At 46.1% G+C, this 23,584-nt stretch overlaps 1 protein-coding gene across 3 annotated transcripts in view; it reads left to right on the top strand.

Annotated features, from left to right (window-relative positions):
• The window catches only part of ntn1b (netrin 1b), a 37,500-nt gene extending 27,933 nt beyond the window's left edge, over positions 1-9,567 (top strand). For 2 of the 3 annotated variants that reach the window (XM_034593617.1, XM_034593616.1), the window contains exons 5-7: positions 865-918; positions 2,924-3,001; positions 8,554-9,567. In XM_034593617.1, the coding sequence (XP_034449508.1) occupies positions 865-918; positions 2,924-3,001; positions 8,554-8,876 (455 nt within the window). In that variant the 3' untranslated portion in view covers positions 8,877-9,567. The remainder of the gene's footprint in view (positions 1-864; positions 919-2,923; positions 3,002-8,553) is intronic. The other variant, XM_034593618.1, reaches the window with a different exon arrangement.
• Positions 9,568-23,584: the final 14,017 nt, after the last annotated feature.

The following is a 23,584-nucleotide window of genomic DNA, read 5'->3' as shown; positions in this document are numbered from 1 at the left end:
TAAACAGACCATTACTGCTTGCCTAACATGGCCTTGTGTGCCTTCAACACCGTTAACGGCCCGTCTCACAATAAATCCCCAGAATGAGTCCAAGGGAATGATGGCTGATATGTTTATTGGCTGTATCTGCTGCCTGCAGATTCCAGGCGCTCGGCAATAAACGCCAGCGCCTCACAGAAACAGAGATGCGTCGCTATAGTAGCTGCGAGCATCGAGTAGTCGGCTGGCACCGGCAGATAAGATAAAAGTCTGGGAGGTCATGCACACACACACACACACACAACAACAATCGCCCACTGTGTTACTGGGGTTACGTTTCTGATAGATGGAAATTAGACGGAGAATCGGAGTGATACGTTTGGCTGGAAACCACAAGGATCATTTAAACCTTGTGAAGCTGCTGGAGCAGGGTTTCTTTTCATTTTGTTGGTGTAAAAAGGAGGAAATGGGCTTTTTAAAGAGCAGAATACATTTGGTTTCTCATATATTTTTGGGTTTTAATAGTACGATATTAAATATTTCTGCTCTCTGCCTCCCTGCCAGCTCCGACTTTAACAAGACTGCCGGCTTTGGCTCTCTTCAACTGTAACACATGCACCACAATGAGGAGGGAACAAGGCATTAACAGGAAACTCACTTTCCTACATGTTTTTCCACAAATCAGTGTCATTAACAGGACATTGTATTAAAGTATTTTTCATATGTGCTCTGAGGTTATGCACGTATATGCTCAGGGGTCTCGCTTTGCTCTAGAAGTGGAATTCTTTGATTTTTACGGGTAAAATCATTAAATAAGTTGTATTTTCTTTTCATTGCAATACGATGAAAAGGTGAAATATATATGTTTATTCCTCTTTGTCACAGAGATTCCAGTTGCATCTCCCACAGCGTCGTACAGCAGCTACGAGGAGCCGTCAGGTGAGTAACACACAAAACCACAAAACACACAACAACACCTTTTGTATTTGAGTCTATTTTCTCTTTCGTACACACACAGATTTCTAACACATGCATGTTTTTCCATTCACTCTTCGCTGCACACGTCAACCACAACACTGAGCACTCATCAGTGAGGTCTGAGCGCCGCTGATGTAAACGCCAGATATTTTGCCAGTGCTCCCTGTGGCCTCGTTGCCCGTATTCCCAGTCTGCCCTGCAGCCTCCCCAGGGCTGCAGCCCTAATCTGATTACATGCTTCATTTGCACCAGTTTGTATTTCAATCAAGTCTGGCTGCACCAGCAGTGGAGCGCTGCCCGGCCCCATTGTTCAAGTCCTAGAAGATGTGCCACGGCCATATGTACCTGCAGGTTTTTAACTGTTAATTGTTCATGCATGTGATTACCCAGGAGGACGATGAACAAACCTGTTGCCTTAGCTGTTAATTCATTCATCTACAGAACGTCACCATGATACAGGCTTGTGTGAATGGGCTGACTCACTCCTGGTCGTCGATCAGCGTCTGACGAGAGTGGCGCCACTGACTTTACCGAGCTTTGTTGTGAGTCCCACTCTCTGCTGCCGGGGGGCTGTGAGGAGTTGGACTCCCGTCAGAAACTCTACACAGACACCACCCTCCAAATTAGGAGCAGTGTGGTCCCCAGGGACCCCGCAGAAAGAACGTGGCACTGCTGCCGGGACACACAAAGGGGGCGTTTGTCCTCGCAGCAGGAGATTGGACCTTAATGAGAGCACTGGGTGTAATGGCCCAATGCGGAGATTGCGCTCCGGGGCTAATGGGCAACGTCAGCTATCAAAGGGAGGTATGATGAAGGCCCCCGGGGGGCCAGTGGGAGATAAAGCGGCCCCCCGCCCTCACCACTTCATTTACATGGAAATCAGGCGTGCTCGATATGGACTCGTCAAATTCATTTACTTTGGGATTTCCTCTTTTCTTATTTCTCCCGCCACCCCCAGAAAAAGCAGCCGGGCATTCCAGCAGAAACGCTTTCTCTCCACACATGAATTCGATCCTCATCCCACGTCCCAAAAACGCTCTTTTTTTTTTTTTGAGAGGGAGGAGAGGGGCGTTTTTTTCTTCCTCCATCATTACCCAGGCAACCTCATTCACACGGAGCATAATGGGGAAGAAAGGGGAAGACTGGACAGAGGGCTGGAAGAAATAATGAAGTTTGTCCATATTCAGGGAAGCTGAAAGGTCCCCCCTCTCTCTCTCGACTGCCCCCTCCTTTCCCGTCAGACTGCCCAGCCCAGCTTTCCCACCCCCCTAGAAAAGAGCACAAGGCTTATTGCTTGGAGTGGGAGGGGGACAACACTCGGTGATGATCTGGTTCCAATTTGTGTCAGTCGGTGGAAAGTGGAGGGAACAAATGATTTCAATTTTCGGTTTTGGCCCCTGGTGCCACCGCCGGATCGCTCATTGCTTAAAAAAGGTACGAGGCGCGGTGGCAAAGCGGCGGCAGTGGCCATCGGTAAAGCCCGTTGGCACGCAGGTACATACACACGGGTGTGAAAGGAACCCCGCAGAGACATTAATCATAAGTCTGTGGGCTTCTTTCTTGGAGGGAGCGGTGGGACAGGGCTGCAAAGGGCTAATTTTCTGGTGTAGGTCACGAGCTACTCCCCCCCCCCCCGTGACCTTCCTCTGTGCGGGAGTGACCTCCGCAGAGCTCGGAGATCGCACAATGCATGCCAGGACAGTGACGAGGCAGCCGGCTGCGGTGGAAACGTTGGGAGGAGTGTAGTGGAAGTGTGTTGACAGACACAGGAGGATGTGTGTCAGCCTGGAGCCATTTCACCATGGCACTTTGAAGGCATCTTTAAAACCCCGGGGGCACCGAGGCCCGTCCAGCTGGAGTCTGGCCTGATGATACTGAACCACACTTGTGGTGTTGCAGGGTGAAATTTGCCGTCTGACTCTTTCTTTCCCTTCCCTTCCCTCCCTCCCCTCTTTCTTTCTTTCCCCAGATTGTGAATCACACTGCAAAGCTTCCAAGGGAAAGATGAAGATCACCATGAAGAAGTACTGTAAAAAAGACTACGGTGAGTGAGTCCAGTTTTCGGGAATGTGCGCCGCCCGGCCTCAGCCAGCAGTCAGGAGGTCAGATGTCTCGATTAATCAGATGCCGAGCGCGGCCGAACCCACACCCTGGTGCTGCGCTCCAGTTTTTATTGACAGCTGACGTACACAGCCTCAGGTCACGTCCACTAAAACAGATTTTTATATGAAAACATACGTTTCTCTCTCTCTTTGAATACAGAGGGTCTATAAACTGTGTGTGTGTGTGTGGACACTTAAAACTGAGCTTTTCAAGACTGTGAGCCAATGTTCTCTCTCTCTTTTAAATCCCTCAGTTACAGGTGTTTTCAAGACACGTCTTTCCTTTCTGCTGTCAAGCAACTTCACGAGCTGTCGTGTTGCAAATGCCCACAAATAACTTTTAGCCTGGGTCAACAAATAATAGTAATAATAACCTATTTGTACAAGACACCGGAGGCAGCAGAGTTAGGAAACAAGAATAAAAATACATCAAGGACAGAAAATAATAGTGGAAACACCAGCAGGGAATAAAGAAACCATCGTGGAGGATCTCAGGAGAGAATGAGAAAACATCCATATTAGTACAAATTTGTTTTAGAGCCACTGAACTGTTATAATTTGGAAATGCTACTGGGCCGGTTTTAGTTTGAAAACTCCGGGGGGGCCTTTCAGTCTGAACGGGCAGAAACGGTGTCGTTTGGAAATGACGACGTAGACACACACAACCGCTTGCTGATGAAAAATAACGCACAAAATGTTCCTAAACCAAAAAAGCTAAGAGAACACATTAAATCATAAAAAGAAAATCTGGTTAAATGTGGTTTATTGACTCTTTCCAGTCGTCCCAATTACTCAATTAGGACACACCCAGAATGAATGCAGCCTTTTTTGTTTTTCTGTCGAGTTCATCTCAAGATCTTTTTGGATTTGTATTGCTCAATTATATTGAATAAAAAGAAAAACCCGTCTGCACCTTCCAACCCTGCAGAGCAAGTACGAGTCCCCCCCGCTCGGCCTCGTGCATTTGGCGAAAGCTTCAGAAGTGATAAGAGAAGCCAAAACACACAGGAATCACATTAAGTTGTCAGTGAATCAACAGAACAAGTGATGCAGCTGAAACACGCCCAACGAGGTAAATAAATATCATGTTCCTGTATTAAAATATGAAGTCAAACAAGTCAGCACCTTGGAACGAGGAGGAAATTTGATGATGATGATCAATTATAAGGATCGATTGTCTGTCAACAAGGAACCACAGCGATAGAAGTGTGATATCTGTAAATCCCACAGGGGAGTAGGAGAACACTGCCCGACTGCAGACGCACATTCATCCACATGGCAAATGATCCATGTGGTTTTCTGCACCATTAATCACAGCGATATCATTTATCTTTCGGTTTATCTGTTATCGATGGATCCACACACACTCAAAACAAGAACAGACTGTGAGGCAGATCCAGGATTTATCCACTCTCCTCTCAGCCGAAAAGGACAATAAGGCTGTTTTCAGACAGGAAGTCCGGAGAATGTCCACACAATGGGGTCGGGACATTCTCCGGAGTTTCTTCTGACCCCTGGTAAAAACTCCGGAGAAAGTCCGAAGCCTGTCATACAGCCCCTGAGGAGATTATCCTCAGAGTTTAAGAATGCATCTCTGGAGTGAATCTGCATTTTTCTTTGACGTTTTCCTCTTAAATTTAGAAGCGGTATCGTTAATAACTTCAAGAATAACTGTCACTGAGATTTCAGTGGAAAACGTTGATGCAAATTTGAGCACGAGCCAGTTGTAGTAAAGCGTTCGTCACTATTCCCTCTGCTGTGATTCTTTCAGCTCCTCTAATGTTGATGTATTTCACTCGAAATCATCACCAGCGAAAACCTCATCAACCGCCTGTCAGCGAACCAGCTCTGTGCACTTTGAACGGCGTCCAGCGGAAGAACGGCCAAATATATTTTATTCCCCTATAATAATAATAATCGCTGCGTTTGGCTCGGAAGCCAAAACGCAGCGATTATTCATATTCCCACCGACTTGAATCTCCATCATCGGAGCCGAGGGCGACAGTGCATCTATAAATCAGCCGGGCTGATTCGAGCAGCGCGGGTGGTTCCTCTGAAGTTACTCTGAAAGCGTCCCGAAGCAGATGAGCCGCCCCGAGGCAGGACGGCCGCCATCAGCGCTTCGCGTCCACTCCCTCCGCCTTCGGTCTAATTCATTTCTCAGGCCTGTCGCCTCGCTTTTGTGGGTCTTCAGAGTCTCCCCCCTCTGTTCTTCTGGGGGCCACAACCCTGATGTGTGAGTGCTGGTGCAGGCCCCCAGGGGTCACGGGAAGGGGCCCTCTGTTTAAACACAGTTGTGCGCTCTGCCGGCACCGAGCATTCCTCGGGGCACAAACAGGTGGTAAATTAGGCAGACGGTGACGGATTGCCACCCCGGAGAGAAAGAGATATGTTTTGTTTATTCAATTTTTGTTTTTCATCACTGCCGTAGCTACGGAGACGGCGGCCACAAAGGGATTATATTCTCGCCCCCCGAACCCTCCTCTGCACACACGTACCCTCCCTCTCGCTGCCACCAGGAGGACAATGAATCAAAGGGCCGCGTGTTTACCGACGCTCCGGGGTGGTGCTCAAAGGCAGAGCGCCCCGAGCCTCCCCGGCCGCCCCTCTGTGCTCACCCAAGGGTTGCAGGTCCCTGATCATTCACTCAGCTGATAACCAGAGGGGACAGGGGCCTCAGTGCGGTAATTAAGCGAGCTCTAATTTCATTAGCCCCGGCTTGTTGGTGGCATGCTGTGTCAAGCCGCAGCACACTGCCCACAGAAGATAAACCCAGTGGGAAGTTTGGCTGTGGCCGAGGCTCAGTTGGCAGCCATTGTGCGCGAGCAGGATCATCTGACACTTATCTCTTCTCTTTCACGGTCGCTCTCACCAAACACCGTGCACCGTTTCCTAATAGATTGTTTGACCCCGGGCGCTCAGTCTCGCTTCGGTGTCTATTTAGCTCCACCCGAGCGGCAGAAGGTGTGTGTGTGTGTGTTTAAATACTCCGAGTAGAGACTGAGAACACACTTGAGAGAGAAAGCGAGTCAGACACCGGCGGGGAGACTGTGGCCGGACGCCGTCGCCGAGAGGAGAGCGCTATCTCCGCTGGATTCTCACGCTGAGAAGTTGGATGGAGCTCTGGGAGCAGAACCCGGATAGCTCATGAGGTCGGAAACACATCCTGATTCTCCTGGAACTTTTTCTGTGGCTGGGAAGACAAATAGTGGAACCCCCCCCCCCCCTGCACACAAGCCCCCTCCTCACACACCCTTTATGTGTGTGGATGAAGGAGAGGGCTGCGATGAATGGCAGGGCTGTGAGAGCTCGCTCTCCTCAGCACAACAAACCGTCTTTCTTCTGAAATTGTGTGCGATTTGCTCACGCCATGCATTGACACACATACTCAAGCGCCCCGCTCCTCCGGTTCTCCTCGTTCTTGGCAGCAGGGCGGGATGACTGATGGACGCCGAAAGTGATCATGTTCAGCCAGAAAGGCAAAGAAAAGGCTAACGCACCGAGCATATCAGAATCCAACAATGGGAAGAAAAGCTTTTTCAGGAAATAGAGTTATCACACTTTACGTAGAAGTTAAATAATGAATATCTGCACAACACAAATCTCTGGAGCGTTCAGGAGTAAATTCTGCTGCTGATATTACGTGTTTTTGTTTAAATCACGTCTGACCTCACCACCAAAAGTTCTCTGGACATCTTACAAGTTTACTGCATGAAGATACTTGTATTATTTCTGTTTTGCATCTGCTGCGTGTTAGAAACGTCACCAACTCGTCGACTTGCTTGAGTTCTGACGTTTTGGACGTTTGCATTCTGACATATCGCCCCTCCGGAGAAAGTTCAGGAGTTTATCCGGAGTTCAGTGTGTGTCTGAAAGCAGTTTCAGCATATCAGCATTAAATAATGGGAGGAAAAGGTCTTTCTTCGAGCAGGAAATAGAGTTTGGATATTATTATCACACTTGCAAGTTCCATTCCCTGACAGTTTATGATCCTTACGTGTTTGCCGATAACAGAAAAGCATTAAATGAGTGGAACGCAGAAGATAAATAGGTAAATATAAGACTTGTCCCGGGCATCACAAGTGTTTCCCATCATCTAATCCCGTCTTCTTCAGATTAGATTAGATCTCACAGTTGTAAGTGAACACCCCCTGAAAGTTAATAGCACATTCCTGAGTAAACCCACTTCACCTCAAGTACAGATTAGCTCTGTGGCCGCTGAGCTGTTTACCTCTTGTTCCAATCAGGGTGACGAAGTAATAGCGGCTTCGTCGGACAGAGAATCGAGGCGGGGGAGCCTCGGCAAAGGAAGCTTTACTCATTTCCTCATATTAAAATATCTGCCACAAGTGGTGCTCCGATAGTTCCCAGGTTCAGGATGGAGTAGCCTGAGGTGGTCGGTGCTCAGATGTTCACATGATCAACCAACTGGAAAGGATTTCTTACTGTTTGCAGATGTGGCGAAACTCTGCAAAGTTTTTTCCTTTAGACATTTTTGTTTTTGCAAAAAAATAACGCCAAACAAAACAAATTCTCTGCCTTTCTCTGGGCTTTAGTCTTAAAGTTCTCCACTTGAAGCCTTTGTGTTCGTGTGCTATGGCAACGGCTGCAGTAAAAAGGAGAATGTTTCGGAGGAAAGGTCAAAGGTCACAGATGAGGGGAGCAAAAAATCTGGTTCGGGCTCAAACAGCTGCTTTTATACAATGTTGGCATCAACGTGTTGGCATCACTAGTTACCTTATTCAGAAGAAAACATTTTGATTAGATCGTTTTACACGAGGAGCCTGAACCCTTCCATTAATATTCACAGAGAATATGACATATTACGTCCACTGAGTCAAATACGTCAGACGTTATTCCCCAAAAAACCCAACCTGCAATAGTTTAAAGTACGATGATACTGATTTGACCAGTTTTGCTTTTTATTTTCCCATCTTGTTCACTCCCAGGTCATGTGTTCAGGATGTTATAATGTGACTAAGGTCAGAATACTGCGTTTTTAACTATTTAATTATATATTCAGGTTAAGATAAACATGTTTAAATGGCAGCGTCTTATTCAGACTCGTCTTAATCACATTAATGAACTCCAGCCTTGTCTGATAGAAGAAAGGTTTCCTCATGTATCCCTGGAAGTTTTCGCTTCATCATTTATATCCAAATATTTCCCCAATTTCTGCATTAATGCTCAGTATTTAAACTGTCACGTATCTTTAGCCTTTCCACCATTTCTCTGTCACCCCTAATTGTCTTTTTCAGCAATTTCCCCTCTACTTTCATCTAACCACTGCAGTTAGACTTCTGTGATCACGTGCCAACGCTCTCAGTCACAGCATGTGTTGTTCAGGTATTGATTCAACATGTGGACAAAGTTACCCTGCAGTACAAACAGTGGGGCACAGGCGGTACAGCACATAAGTCTCATTAGGAATCACCACTTTATGATATGAAGGTGATTTAACCCAGTTTTTTTCTTTCTCTTCTCCGTCCACCAGCTGTTCAAGTGCACGTCCTGAAAGGAGACAAGGCCGGCGAGTGGTGGAAGTTCACCGTCAACATCATCTCCGTGTACAAACAAGGCGAGCACCGCATCCGCCGCGGGGACCAGCTGCTGTGGGTGCGCGCCAAGGACGTGGCCTGCAAGTGCCCCAAGATCAAGCCCGGGAGGAAGTACCTGCTCCTGGGCACGGACGACGACGACTCCCCCGGGCAGAGCGGCGTGGTGGCGGACAAGGGGAGCCTGCTCATCCCCTGGAAGGACCTGTGGGGCCGCCGGCTGAGGAAGTTCCAACAGCGCGACAAGAGGGGAAAGTGCTAAAAGCAGCTGGGGAGGGGAGAAAGAGAGGGAGCTTGAGGGAGGGGTGGAGGCAGAAAGAACGGCCTCTATACTGGGATGGATGCAAGGAGGAGGAGGAGGAGGAGGAGGAGGAGAGGATGGATGGGTTAAAAAAATAAACTGGAAGAATAAAAGATGGAGAGAGACACAGGTGAGACGTAGGAGAGATGGGGAATGACTGAGTGCTGCTGCTCTGAGCTGGAGCGAAGAGATTAGATTGTTTTTTTTTTAGGAACTTTTGTGAAGGAGCTCATTCTACAACTTTCTGTTTTCAAGGTTTTTGTTTTGTCGTGTAATTGCAGAGTTTGCACCTAATATTACAGATATGTCACATCCTGACTATTTCACCCACGATGCTGTTTCCCCCCTCGTTCGGTTGTTCTAAAGAGCGATGCGTCTACTGTATCACCCTCTTTGTGTCTTCAGAGGATCCAATTCCACCGTCCCTGTGTCCAAGAGGAGTCACGGCACCGCGGGACTCCACGCACGTTTGAGCAGCAGCTGCCGAAACCTGCCGAACTATGGAGAAAACTTTTTCAGCAGCTGAAAGTGATAAAATTGTGAAATTGTTTGAAACTGTGGTCGGGAATTTACCTGAGAACCCTCTGCTCATACAAGCTGTTTTCAGACGTGCACGCACAAACGGGTCCAGACTTTCTCCGGAGTTCGACTTTGACACATGAAGATTAGATTCTCGTTTTCTTCACATGAGCTCACTCGGACGTTCTCCTTAGTTTTTACTTGGAGAAGCTCCACAGCCCCTCTGGAGAAGGTCCGGAGCTCAGTGCAGGTCTGAACGCAGCTTGTGTGAGTGTTACCTCGGTGGTGTGGGAACAAAAATGCCATAAAACGATCCTCTCCTCATTCTGTACAATGATATATTTACATGAAAGTATCGATGTATCCGCAGCATGTTGTGGTCGTGACCTCTGCAATGTAAAGTAACCATATGTGCATACTTAGACATTTTTAGTAGATGGTGCCGTAGCATCGACTAGACGTAGAGTAGACGTGTCAACCATGCACTTATTTTTACTAGTCAGAACTTTTTTTTTTTTTTAGAACATATGAGATATGTTCACCATTATTTTTTAGCGTGGCGTCCAAAAAGGAAAGGAAACCTGTACAGATACACACTCATCTCACTCATGTCTGTTCTACACGGGCTGATGTTACAGCCTGTTCAAAATGTGTCACGGCTACGGAGACGGAGACGTCTCACAAACACGAAGGAAAAGCCACGACACACAGCGAAGGAAAGTGACTCGGCTCGGTTCAATGTCAACATCTGTTATTACTCATTTGGCTTTGGCATTCACGTTGTGGCATTTGAAGCTTCGTCGTCACTTTTGCAGTTGTGTTGTGGCTTTTTGCGTTTGTGTTGCGCTCGCGTGAGACGTCTCAGCCGCCGCACGCAGCTCCACGCGACTCAGATAAAAAAAAGACTAAGTGCAAGTTGGATGTCCCAAATATCTGCAGGTGAGTGTTGGTGAAGTCTCGCGTCATTAAAAAGGAAAAATATCGACCTATCACAGCAAATCCTCAAAACCACTGACACGCCGCATGCTCACTATTTACTGTTGCTGCCTAACAACCGTTGTGAATCATGTACACATTTTTATTTGTATTCAGTATTCAGTGTTGTGGGAGAAGAACCTGTGGAGCGACGGAATATCACGTGTGTTTACCGTGCGAACGTTCGTCCCCTCAAAGCGTCTCTTTGACGACTGGATCCCACTGTCAAGACTTGGTACTCGACAAAGAGGCATGAGCGAATGTCTACGTGTTATATAGCTGTATAGTATTACTTTTTTTGTTGTTGTTAAACATTAACTAGATGATCTCCATGTGAACTTAACCAGACTCGTTAAATACTACAAGCTTAAATAAATGGAAAGACAAAATAAACGAATGTCAGAGAAATCAAAATGTCACGTTTACTTTAGCATGTGCACCGGGAGGATCACACACAAACACACACACAAACACACACACTTCGACGGAGTTTACACGTACACAAAAACACACAGTACACTGAAACTTATGCAGGACCACACGTGCTACACAAACACACACACAAACACACACACTCTGTGCATCACACTGTTTGTATCTCAGATTTACAACCTGCTAATAAAACCTCCGCCAACACATCTGTGCCGACACATTTCAACTGGATTTGCAGGCGTTTGCATAAAAGGTACTCCAACCACCCCCCCCCCCCCACCTCCCTCCTCCTCTGCTCTCCATAAAATATTATACCTGAATAATTATCTGCTCATGTTTATACATTGGCTTGTAAATGTTGTTTAGCAGTGTCCATTGCAAATGGTTGTGTGCTGTCCTGTAATACTAATATATTATGTTTATCACAAATGAATATATTTAATGACACATGAAACAAATGTGGCTTTTGTGTATTTTTTCTTTTTTTATTTCCTTTTTTCTTTTTTGTGGGGAGACTGTTTATTTTGTACTTTTTGCATCGAGTTGTAGACGGCTGTAATGAAAACGTATCGATAAGTGTTTGGCTATTTGAACAGCCGGATAGAAGTGACCATTAATTCATCTGAAATAAAACTGTGTAAAAACAAAAGTGACGATGATCCCAGCGGAGATTTATTTTTATTTTTGTTAAAAGTTATTTTCCTCCTGTCGTCTGTAAAAAGGTCCGATACATGACATCACTCATCCTGTCAGATGCAACTGTTCTACTCTTGTGCATTAACACGGGAAGACGGCAGCGTATGAAACAGTTATATACATATATATATAATAGTTATATACTCAAATAGAGCTCGATGCCAGATTTTTCTGAATAGAGATTTTCATTATCAGCCACAATGTTTTAACCATCCAAGGTAGAATTACCACAAGCCACGAGATAGTAAAACGATTTTATATTCTCCTGTAGAAGCTACAAGTCTCAATCGTTTCAACTGTGTTTGAAGAAAAAAACGTGTTTTATTCGCGACGTCACCTACACGACATTACCCAGAATCCTCAGGTGTAATAGAGACGTGTCTGATTGGTGGAAATGTTAAAAAAAATCATGTTACTTCACGTTTACCACAGAAGAACTTACATGCTTTGGTTTTCCAGAGGTGAGAATCACTAGAAAGAGGTTCAATTCAAGAAGAAGAAGCAGCAGGAAAGTCAAGATGGTTTATGGGATTTGTAGTTTCTTCAATAATTGTTAATGGACTGTGTCTTGTATCTTTGCGGTTTTTCCGTTTTCCAATATCTTTTATGCCCCGAATCAAATGTTTTATGGTCGTGATTCATCTGGAAGCCGCTCGGCCGGGTTCCAAATAAAAACCTTCTTCTGGAACGTCGATGGAGAAAATGGAGGGAGACATTTCGTCGTCATTCTAAAAAGTGGGTGCTAACTATTAATAATAAGGATTAAGAATTATGATCAAATACTGGGAAACTAAGTTGTTTGGGATGAAACTGACGATTTAGTCTTTTCACTTCTCAGTTATTTAACTTTTTTGAAAAGGAGGATTGAACATAAGGAGTCTGGGGGATGTGAGCTGTGAAATAAAGTCGTCTCTTTTCTAGTCACTGCAAAAACGTTGTAGTTAAACGCGTATGTTGAAGTTGTACATTTTTTCCACACATACTTTTACATACATACATACTTTAACCTCCACTTCATGAAATACCGGCCGAGTCTGTCGGTCATTTGTCTTTACTTTCTGTTTGTTTAATATTTACTGGATAATTTAAAAAAGCACTAAAAAGGGAAATTTAGTTCCCAAACACAGATTTGTTACCTCCTCACCCCGTCACTGTATTTATAGCGGCGCACTAAGTAGTTTATTGATGGCCTATATATATATATATATATATAAAAGATATTTCAAATGTAATTACAGGCCGTAACTTAAAGCGTCGCCACAGTTAAATGAAAGTGCAGGAATGTTTCTGGCAAACACATCTCAGTGGGCTCAATGTTTTCATTCTGCACCATGTAAGTGATGCACCACTTAAAACTATACAATACTGTTACTGGGAATGAACCATTATCCCACTGTAACGTCCACATTTTACTTAAGTCGAGGATTTAAGGACTTTTTTTTAAAGTGAATTCTCTAAAAGGGGAAGTTGTCATTGTGACATTTTCTGAACACGTGAATCCAATCGTAAGAAAATGAATTAAAACACAGACTGCTGCCAAAGAGGTTTGTGCAGCGCAGGTCATCATTTGTGTTGGATCCTGTGCTTCTATAAACTTCATAGACAATAAGGGTTTTTCTGTACGATTGCTATAACGCAGGCGTATTATTAAAAAGGGTGATATCACCAACGTGTCTAATCCAAACCGCAGATGTTATTGTTGTAGCCGAGAGGTTCTGGCATCAGTGGGAACCCTTAACTTGCTCCTCTGGGAGTTTTACACAAAAAAAAAAACACACAATCCTGAACTGTCTCCAAACGAGAGCCCATCTGTCTTGGCCCGTGCGCAGAGTATTGATATACTGCTCCTGCGATGCCCGGCGCGAAATACTCCAAAGGGGCCAACCAATTATACAGTCACTGCTGAAAGTTCAAGCTGCGTTCTCCATTAATATCAGGCCACCAGGATCAGGAGCCGTAAAAAAAAACACAGACTCCGGGTCGATGGAGGGAGAGAAAGTGAGGGAGCGGGTTCAGACTCCGGAGAACGTCCGCACAACTCAGTCCGAGCTTTCTCTGATGTTTCAAATATGAAAAACGCAACAGAAGATTCTCTGCACAGTGGAAAGACGAAGCTGGATCAACAAACACAGACGTGATATGATCAAAGGTTTTGGCATTCGTATCAGACAGAGACACTTTCCACTGAGATGAATGCCCCCATTCACCCAGCAGCAGCAGCAGCAGCAGCAGCCATTGTCTCCCTGCTAACAGTGAGGATCCTCCTCGGAAAACAAAGTCAGGCAGGTCGGCGCTGGTGATGCGACACGCTGAGGTGTGTCCGAGCTCTGGTGGCGTGTTGGCCCTCTGCCCTTTGATTGTATGTTTTCTGACAGCTGCCAGGAAATGGAAAAAAGCAAATGAAAACTGCTTCAACTCTCAACTGAGATCTACTGCATCGGTCTGTGACGGGGACTGGACAGAACCAATATAACCATTTGGAGGATTTGAATTCATTACCTTTTTCTTTCCTGTTCTTTATTGTTCCTCTCGCTCTGTCAGAGGTTTAAAATATGCTGTATGCCGGCTGATATTCGCATTGGGCGAGAGGTTTTGTGGAAAGCGATGATACGATTGAGGCTCCATCCACACGACTACGTTTTCATTTGGAGACGCATCAACTCTGACTGAATGGCGTTCGCTCTTTTTCGTCAGACTCACCTTGAAGAAACCGGCACACGACCAGTGTAGAACACAACATGGATGATCTATAACAAGCATCACTGACCCTGTTGTCTTTGGCTGTTGTGCAGTTAAACTCTATATTTTACTCTGATGCCACTGTTGGTGGGTCTGAGACGATCTTGTAGGAAACGAGTTCACGGCAGCGAATCCAGACACTTTGAAATCTCACAGAAACTCACTAAATTCTTCTTCTTCAGTTATATCAAACATGTTTGATATTTACAATTCAAGATCAGGGACTGTAAACATTAACTACGGCTGTGGCCTGAGATCGACGTGTGCTCATCTCACAAAAGGAAAACTCCTTCAGTTTTTGTTTTGATAGCATTGCTCGTTTATTCCAGGCAATATTTGCACGAATTGAAATTTACTCTGTGTTTGTGTGCGATGACGGTTTTCTCGTCCCTGAGAGAAGCAAAAGCAAACGAAGATTTTAAACGCGTTTGCTCAGGAGAGAAAAACGGTGTTGTGCTGTTCCGTTCAGTCGGGTGTTAAGAAGCAAACAAAACAGCATCTGTGCCGCGGCTCCACTTTTACAGAAAAAGCAGCAAGAGTTCAAGTGGGTTTTTGAAAAACAGGACCATGATTGCATATAGTTCTTCCATCTCAAAGTGGCGCTGGTAGATTTTCCATGCATAAAATCAGACTTCCTCTGCGACAGGACTTGATTGAACTTCACTCTGCGTTAAATGAAGTCGTCTCTTCCTCGGGTCTCGTCCCCCTCGTCTGTGAATAGAGATTAGAGACGGTGCCGCTGAAGGTCCGTCGCTGCTGAGCGATGCAAATCAGCCTCTGTGATCCTCTCCGGTGTTCCTCCTCCTCCTCCTGCCCGAACAACTAATCCACTCGAGGATCACAGGCCTCTCGGCTCTCTACCCTCGCTCATTAGGTTGCTTCTCCATAATTTGTTTTCTCCCTCCCGGTGTGATAAAACCCCAAATCACACTCATTAAGACATTTACACCGACGTTAATGGACGTCTTGTCAATACACTGTAATTACTCGCTAATTAGATTGTTATTGGAGTTTTTGAATAAAGCCTCTTTCTCCTTTAAATCGAATGTGCTGTCGGGCCCGTTGATGAGGGCGTTGATGTGAATAGGATTAGCTCGCCTGCGCCAACACGGCGGTCAATTTTCTCAATAGATTTCTAGGAGCTTTAGATTTGTGTTTATGGCTCGAGTCTTTCCAGAGAGACGGCAAATGCACAGAAGTCACATCAATCTATGCAGAATTTAATTGCTAGACACTTTTGCAATTGATCATCCGTGTTGCGTGCTACACTTGAGGCAGATGTTTTCCTCTGGAAGGAGGGGGGGGGGGTCACGTGATAGGAGCCCGGCGAATCAGCGAAGGTTACGTCGTGACTGAAAAGAGCTGCGAGCATCTACGTCGTCGTTTCCAAACATCTCTGTTTCTGCACGTCCAGAATAAAACGGGACCAACTGCGTTTCCAATATTTGCCAATAAACGATCAATACCGTCAAAACGAAGCCGAGGGCGTTTGTCTTGTGTTGCGACACCAACACGCTTCTCCGAGTCTTCGCACACAACCAGGTGACGGGCTGCACATTCCGCCCTCTCCCCGTTTTAGCGCCGTGTCCCATCCGTCACTGGGCTCTCTCCTGCTTCCCAGGCTTCATTCACAGTCGGGCCGCAGCAGAGTGGGGGAACTGGGCTCGATGAAACAAAGACTGAAGCACCTCTGGAGATGGAAGGAGGCCTTAAAGAGGTACTTGATATCAGGCCACTGTGTGACCACCACACACACACACACACATACACACACACACACACACACACACACACACACACACAACTTAGACTCCAAATGTATTAAACCCTCTGCTTTTGACACGAACACCTTTAATCACCCCCGGCCCCTCACCCCTTCTCTCACTCATTCACTCCCGCCCAAACTACCTCTTCATTTTTCTCTGTCTTTCAATGCACATGGTTCAAAAGGCGTATTCCTGGCTTACTAGTGTGGAGCACAAAGGCTCCTCTTGTGCATCCCGGAGAAGAGAGGCCTCCATCTCCTCCTGGACAGCAGAGTGCACACAGACACAGTTAGTCCTCTTTTTATTCACATTTCCATTTCCATACAGGATTAAGCCACTTGGCTTTTGGATGGTGTGTACTATATTTCACCCCCCTGCACCCCCCACCTCCCTCCCTTCTCTACATTCTCAAAGTCCGAGTTAAATGATCGCTGAGACAATCAGCTAATAAACCGGCTCTTTTTAATGTCTATTGACCGACCCTGCTGAGTTCAGACGATGCCAGAGTGGATGGATCTGTTTGGAGTCTGCGCCATGAGGACGGTCCTTCAGCCGCCTCGTGAGAGCTTCCTGTTTTTAAAACCCTCCAGATTCTGAACAGGCACAAGAGGACGAAACAACTCAGTTTAACAGACACTGAAAACAAGGAGAAAGTTCATATATAGTTTAAATTAATCCATTTTCAAATCAAACCCTATTTTGGAAAATATTTATGCTTTATCAGCATGTTTCTGCACGGCCATTGTAGAAGAAATTCTTGTTGAATGCAAATCTTTAAGTGAATATTAACATTTTTACCAACGCACAGGGTTCAAAGGTTCAATTTACAGCTTATGTTCTCTGAAGATCTTTATCATTTCTGAGAGAAATTGGTGTTGTAACTGAAATATCAATGATCAAATCCATATTCAATCCATTTGGGACTTTGTGAATCAGAAATTAATCACTTCAGGGAAATCATTGGTGACGTCCTGCCCTGTTTGAATCAGTGTCCCAGTTAAACACAGTGGGAAATATCCTCCTCAGTGTTTCTCCTCGTCACAAATTTAACCTGAGCTGATTATTTTTGTGCATTTTATGTGAAAACGTATGATTGATTTTCACATAACGTGCGACAGAGACATATAGAAATCTGTAGTTCTCCTCCTCCCTGCCCGACTGCATCCCCCCCCTCTCTCCCCCCCCGCCCTCCCTCTCCTCTCATCCGAATACATTAATATCTGAAAGTGTTGGCTCCCACTGAAAATACTCATGGACTGAACAAAGTGCAGAGTGACTTCAGGGTCTGGGATCTTCAAATAAACCCTGCCTGGGTGTCCCGGGGACCAGGAAGTGGAATTAACTGCTATATTAGCTGACCTTCATCTTGTTGTTTGTCCCAACCTGCCTGGCTGGGCCCTGGGCTGGCCCGTAACCACGGTCTCCCGGCCCAACAATGCCGGCATTTCCCTCGGCGAGGAAAAAAAACACAGGCCTCGGGGGTTTACTGAGCAAACAAGACGAGCGCTGCCAAACGCTCCTCGCTCCCACATTTCACAATCACTTTTTCTATTGCCATTTTTCCCCTCTTTTGCTCGGGGGCCGTTCCATGGAGCTCTGTGAAGGTACCAGACAGTTCTGGGTCGAGTGTGAGAGACAGAGATGTCGGAAAACAGAGCGCTGACCTATGTTGAGATTTAGTGTGAGGGAAAGCATTCATGTGGACGGGGAGAGCGATAACTCTCAGGACGTCTCACTTTTGTCTCCAGAGTGGCTGCGGCGTAAACTCTCCACAACGTGAAAAGGTTCTACCTTGATTCGCCGATCACGTTCCAGGACAATAAATCATCTCAGATAAAAATGTCTTCATGCACATTATGACTGTGTAACTTCACTTCAGCACGCTGGTGGTTTTACAGGTCTGGTTCTGCTTTCGCCATCAGTCAGTGCGTTGCTCCATCCGACCGGACCCGACATAAAAGCAGAGTGAAAGTAAAGTGGTCCTGCGTCGCTAATAAATCAAACTCGTCGCTCGCTTGGATTAATACAGGAAGACTTCAAACGGTCAGGAAACAGAACGGTTCCATAAAAACACAGAGAGCGACCGGACAGAACTTCTACTGCCCTGGAAAGACGTGACTTTTCTGTATTTCCTGCGAGTTAGGAAAAGGCTCAGCAGCAACTGGTCTCATAGGAGGACAAGTCTTTGTCAACAGGAATAAAAAAAAAAAGTCGATAGTAAAATATTTGTGAGGGTTGAGGGGTTCGAGCGCCGGCCCGTCCTCAGAGGGAAGTAACATCTATGACAAATATCAACGCTCGAGATAAAAGAGGGAGGGAAGGAAACAGTGGTCCGACGGCGCTGTGTGGTCAACTGTGTGCGTGCGCCGACCTGTGTGTTACACAGCGGGGGGGGGAGTGGGGGGTTGGGATTCAATCTCGTCGCGGTATCAAAGCGGGGCGGCCATCAGAAGCCCAGCATCAGCACAGGGATCAAACGCGTCTCAGCCACAGCAATCATCCTCAGGGTCACAGGAGGAAGGACCTGGGTCAGAGCGCCAGCCGGGAGGAAATCCATTAACACACACACACACACACACACACACACACACACACACACACACACACACACACACACACACACACACACACACACACACACACACACACACACACACACACACACACACACACACACACACACACACACACACACACACCTCTTCAGGATTTGACCTTGCGCTTCTTGCAGTACGATTGTAAGGATTATTATGAGGAAATAATAATTAGAGTCATAAACCTTACATGCATTGACTGAATTTTATTTTGACCAATAGGAAATAGGTGTATTTGCTGACCTGGAGTCAGTTTGATAGAATTTATTGCAAAATTGAAACATTATTTTTGTGGAAACTATGAAGTATAATATACGGTAAAAAAAAAGCAGCCCAGTAAAAACCCAGAAAACCCTGAATCATAGATTTCTCCGGTTTTGAGATTCCTGAGTGATGTGTTTGCGTCCGCTCCCATCTGGACAACAGCTTTTATCCACCATGATGAATCCCAGCCTCACTGGTTTTAAACGCCGTGGCTAATTGGCGAATACATATACATACAGTGCACATGACACCGCGGTGATGTCCAGTCATAACTGTTTTACGCCTGGGAACCAACAGGCCCCTAAATTTGTTTTGCTGTGGAAACACAAGCACTTCACAGCCGGGCCACTTCACCAGCTGAGCCGTGGTCACGCTGCTCAGGGACACTGTGATAAACCGAGGACCTGTGATGACACGAACCCATTAGCAGAGTGTGCCAGTGCATCTCAATGCGTGAGCGTCTCACAGAGGGAGGGACGGGGCTGTGAGCGAAGCAGCGTCTACACGCATGTGTCCGGCCAACGACCCACAATTAATGAATTAGTTCTCCGTGAATAAAAAAAGAGAAAACCTTTCCACTACATTGCTGAAGCAGAGTTTGTGACGCAGATTTGTTTTGAAAAAAACGAAAAATCCAACTCTTCCATTGTGGAAAAGGGAATAAACCCCCAACACTCATTCATCTAATGTGTGTTTAACTCATTTGTGTGACAACCCCCACCCCCCCCCCGAGATTTGACCAACTACCCATGATGCCTCCCTAACAGATTCAGAAGGTGGACGGATTACAACGTGTCCTCACTCCAGGAGGAGACACATTCCACTGCTTTGTGTCCACGGCTCAGAGACACGGCTCCGGTCATCCAGTCACTTCATTAGTCTTCAATTAAACTGATGATTTATCACCAACAAACCTTTCCACCTTACCATCTCTGACTGATGGATAGATTCTGAATGTACAGGTCTTGTGTCTCACTGGGAATCATCTAATGGTCGACTCCACGTAAACAAGACGGTTTGAAAACACCAGGTGACGTTACGATCCACGTTCAACCCTTAACCCCTTAATTTTCTTTTATATATTTGGTAAAAATGTGATATTAACACCAGCAGCAATGTATTCCATCAAATACCAGTCATATAATTTAGTTTACAGCTTAGAAAATAACTTATTTAAGTAGTGGTAGAATTATTAGATATTATATGGCTCCTAACTCATTTCTAGTCATATCAGGAATTTGCTGCCTTTTTTAAAACCACACAGAAAAGTCTCTAAATCATTTATTTCCCATTTCTCATTCATCATCACAGAGATCAACGTTTCTTTTCTCCTCCGTGCGGTGAATCTCCAGCCAAGTCGAGCTTTTCTCTCAGACGATGTCTCGGACCGACTCGCTGACAGTGAGGCAGACAGTCGATCTCTGGAGTTTACGGAGGATGCGTGCGATGCATCTCTGCTTTGATCCAGACAGACCTGGAGGATGTTCTCCACGAGTGAGGAAGAGGGAGGCGTCACATTCTGTTCTCTGGACTGCACCAGTCTTCCGGTTTGGACTAGAAGGATGGGGGGGGGAAAGCATGGGGACCGGTGACAGACACGTTTCCCTCGTGGAGTTTGGTCACACCACCACTTACGACTGGATGAGATAACCCAAAGAAGGAATAAAACTTTCACTGGCCTGCCTGTCACGGTATCTTGTTTTGCAAACCTTGTTATTTATCTTTTATTGTGCCTGCAGCCGCTCGGCAGCGTCAGCTCTCGTGCGGCGCTGCTCGTTCCGCCTGAGATTTACAAGGCGAGCGATTAACACTTGTTTCTCGTAAGCCGCCCGAGTCTATCAAAGGGAAAAAGCTCTAATAAACAAGATGAAGAACTCGGTTGGGTGAGACACAAAGGAAAACACGAGCTCCCTTTGTTATGACGACGACGAGACAAGAAGCTGTGAAAAGACACGATTCTTTTCGTCTCGTTCCAGATCTGATATCACTGCAGCAGTTGAGCTCATGACTGACCATCCTGTGTTGACGAAGAGATGAGGTCAAAACATCGGCCAGACCTTGACGTCCACAGGAAAAACCCTTCCGACAGAGCGGGGGGGGAGGATTACCGCTGCAACAGCTGAAACACATTGAGAGATGGTAATCATTAACCGTTCTGAATGAGACGTCAGATCCCAGAGGTCAAGGCTGCGTCAGTCATACGGCGAACTGCAGGCACCAGCGTCTGTACGTGACTTTTACTGGGGCAGACAGATCATATGGAATAGATAGACGTGAGCCCCCGAATCCCTTTTATTAGGACTGGTTCACCTAGTGTGCTGCATCAATGAGGAGGAGGGGGGGTGGAAACAGCCTCCGTGTAGACTCAACAAACTGAGGCTGTGTGTGTGTGTAATAGAGATCATTCCTAAAACCAGATTAACGTGGTATGTGTATCTGCATTCACTGATTTCTCCGTCCAGCGTGCGTGTGAAGCCGGACTGAGCTCCTCTCCTCTCGCTCCTCTCCTGGGGAGGTGTTGTGAGGAGCTCCACGGACGTCCCTCTTCCCCAGCATCTGGCTCTCAGAAGTGTCCGCGAACACATGTGCCCATTAGTTCCACCTCCGGGTGGACTCCCGCCCGATCCGCGCTGATGTGATCTCACAGGGGCCCGGGCCAGCCCTCCCCGGGGACCCGTAACCACCCAGGCACCAGAACAAATAGCTCGGCGCTTACGCACACGTCTTTATGGCAGGTGATTCCTTGCCCTGTTTTCCAGAGTGTGTGCGCGGCAACTTCAAAGTCTCGCAGTCAGACCGCGGTTCTCACCCTTGGCTTCCTCATTTCTAAGCTGCCACGTCGCGGCAGCCAGAGTGAGGCGTGCGCGGGGTGAGGTCGGCGAGGTGGGAGTCAAGGTATTCTTTGATGCCGGAGAACAGGCCTGAGTAATGCGTTCACATGTACTGTAAGAAATGAACAATCATCATTTCTCTCCCGTTTCATCCACCATGTTCGAACCAATGTCAAAATGCAGATGTTGATCGTTTTACAGGTGTTTTCTCTGCTGCCTGTGGTGGCGCTGGTCACTTTGATGAACCCGCTGAGCAGCACCACTTATTTAGGGCTGTAGTTACCGTATATAAAGATGGATGACATGACAAGTTTGGTTTTAATTAGTTATTTTGACGCTTTAACAATCGAGTGTGATGTGATGATTGACAGCCTTGACTGACTCGTGATGGACGGCCTCGCAACCGCAGCTCCGTCCCCAAAAGGCTATTGCACAGACCCTGGTTCCACATGGCAGCGTTCGGATAGTGGGAGGAAGTGGGGACACGTCATGCATGTCACCACTCCAGTTAATCATGTGTTGGGGTGTTACATACTTTTTTAATTAAATACTACTTAGCTTTGGAAGTAATAATGCCTCACTTCTGTTAGTTTGAGATACCAACTATTGCATCTTACATTAGAAGGACACAAACTCACTCTTAAATCCATTCTTTATAATTTAGCTGTTGTGTTTTGTGGGTTTCTAAAGGCTACAATGGGCGGAAAATATCTAACGTACACCACTTCAATATAAGGAGACATCAGGACCTGCCGTACCTCGCTTCAGCTGCTGAAAGCGAGCGATCATTTGCCTCCAGAAGCCAAAACAGGTTGGAGAAAGTTTTTCTTTCCCGTCCATCACGTTTGATTTAGTTTGACTTGGGTTGAGAGCAAAGCGGTTGTGCCACAGTCACGTTGACTGCCCGTGCGAGTGCGGAAAGACGGGCCACTCGACTGCAGAGAGGCGGAAATAGATGGCAGAGGGGGCGACGCCTGAGGAGTGGAGGTTATCGACCAGCTGAGGAAACACCGCGGCCGGCTGGTCCGCCCGTTTTGTGGTGAGCATCAGCTCTGCGGCCAACGAAAATGTTTGTGTAGAAAAACGTTTAAAAAATGGGCCACGCGGGAAATAAGAAGACCGCACTTCAGTGACAGGAAACATACGTCCTCTAAAAAACACATTACACAGACACTGTAAAGGACAAATTCTTCCTGACACCATTGTGAATGTGCTGAGCTCCCACCGTAGGAATTAAAGGTCACAGAGGCAGAGTGTTGAAATCTTCACATGAACCAGAAACACACTTCATGTACAACACGCCTCCGATGTTTGAGTCCTACTGTGCAACACTACAGGCTGCGTGACCACTAGTTTCAGCTCACGCAAATATTAGGAAAACACTTTGATAATGAATTTGTTTTTGGCGATGTGCTACAGTCGTGCAAATGTCCAAATCAACGACATCATGGGACACGTGTGAACCAAAGTCTAGAAACCAACAGGTCTCCTCCTGCTCAAGATTAACAAACATAGCAATTACCCTCGAGATGTGTTGTACATGTACATAAAAAGGTACTATACAGTGTGAACCTGACCATATAGCAAATACATGTACATATACAAAGATTCTAATAAATACAGTCAGCAAAATAAAATAAGAAAACGAATAAGATCCAATAGAAAAGTATTAAAATAAACACACAAATGGGCAAATGGGGGTAGTTGTAGGGGTGGGAAGCCATTTTCTAACTATTCTAACTATTTGTTTTCTGTGGTGAGATAAGTTGGAGTAAACCCTGGTTAAGTTGGTTTGTGTTAATTATTTAAATGAATTAATTGTTTGGACTCTAAACTGGTGGCACTTGGGACTT

This window comes from Hippoglossus hippoglossus, chromosome 8 (genome assembly GCF_009819705.1).
Source record: "Hippoglossus hippoglossus isolate fHipHip1 chromosome 8, fHipHip1.pri, whole genome shotgun sequence".
NCBI classification, from domain to species: Eukaryota; Metazoa; Chordata; class Actinopteri; order Pleuronectiformes; family Pleuronectidae; genus Hippoglossus; species Hippoglossus hippoglossus.
Note: the sequence above shows the minus strand (reverse complement) of the source record. Positions and strands in the feature narration are given on the sequence as shown.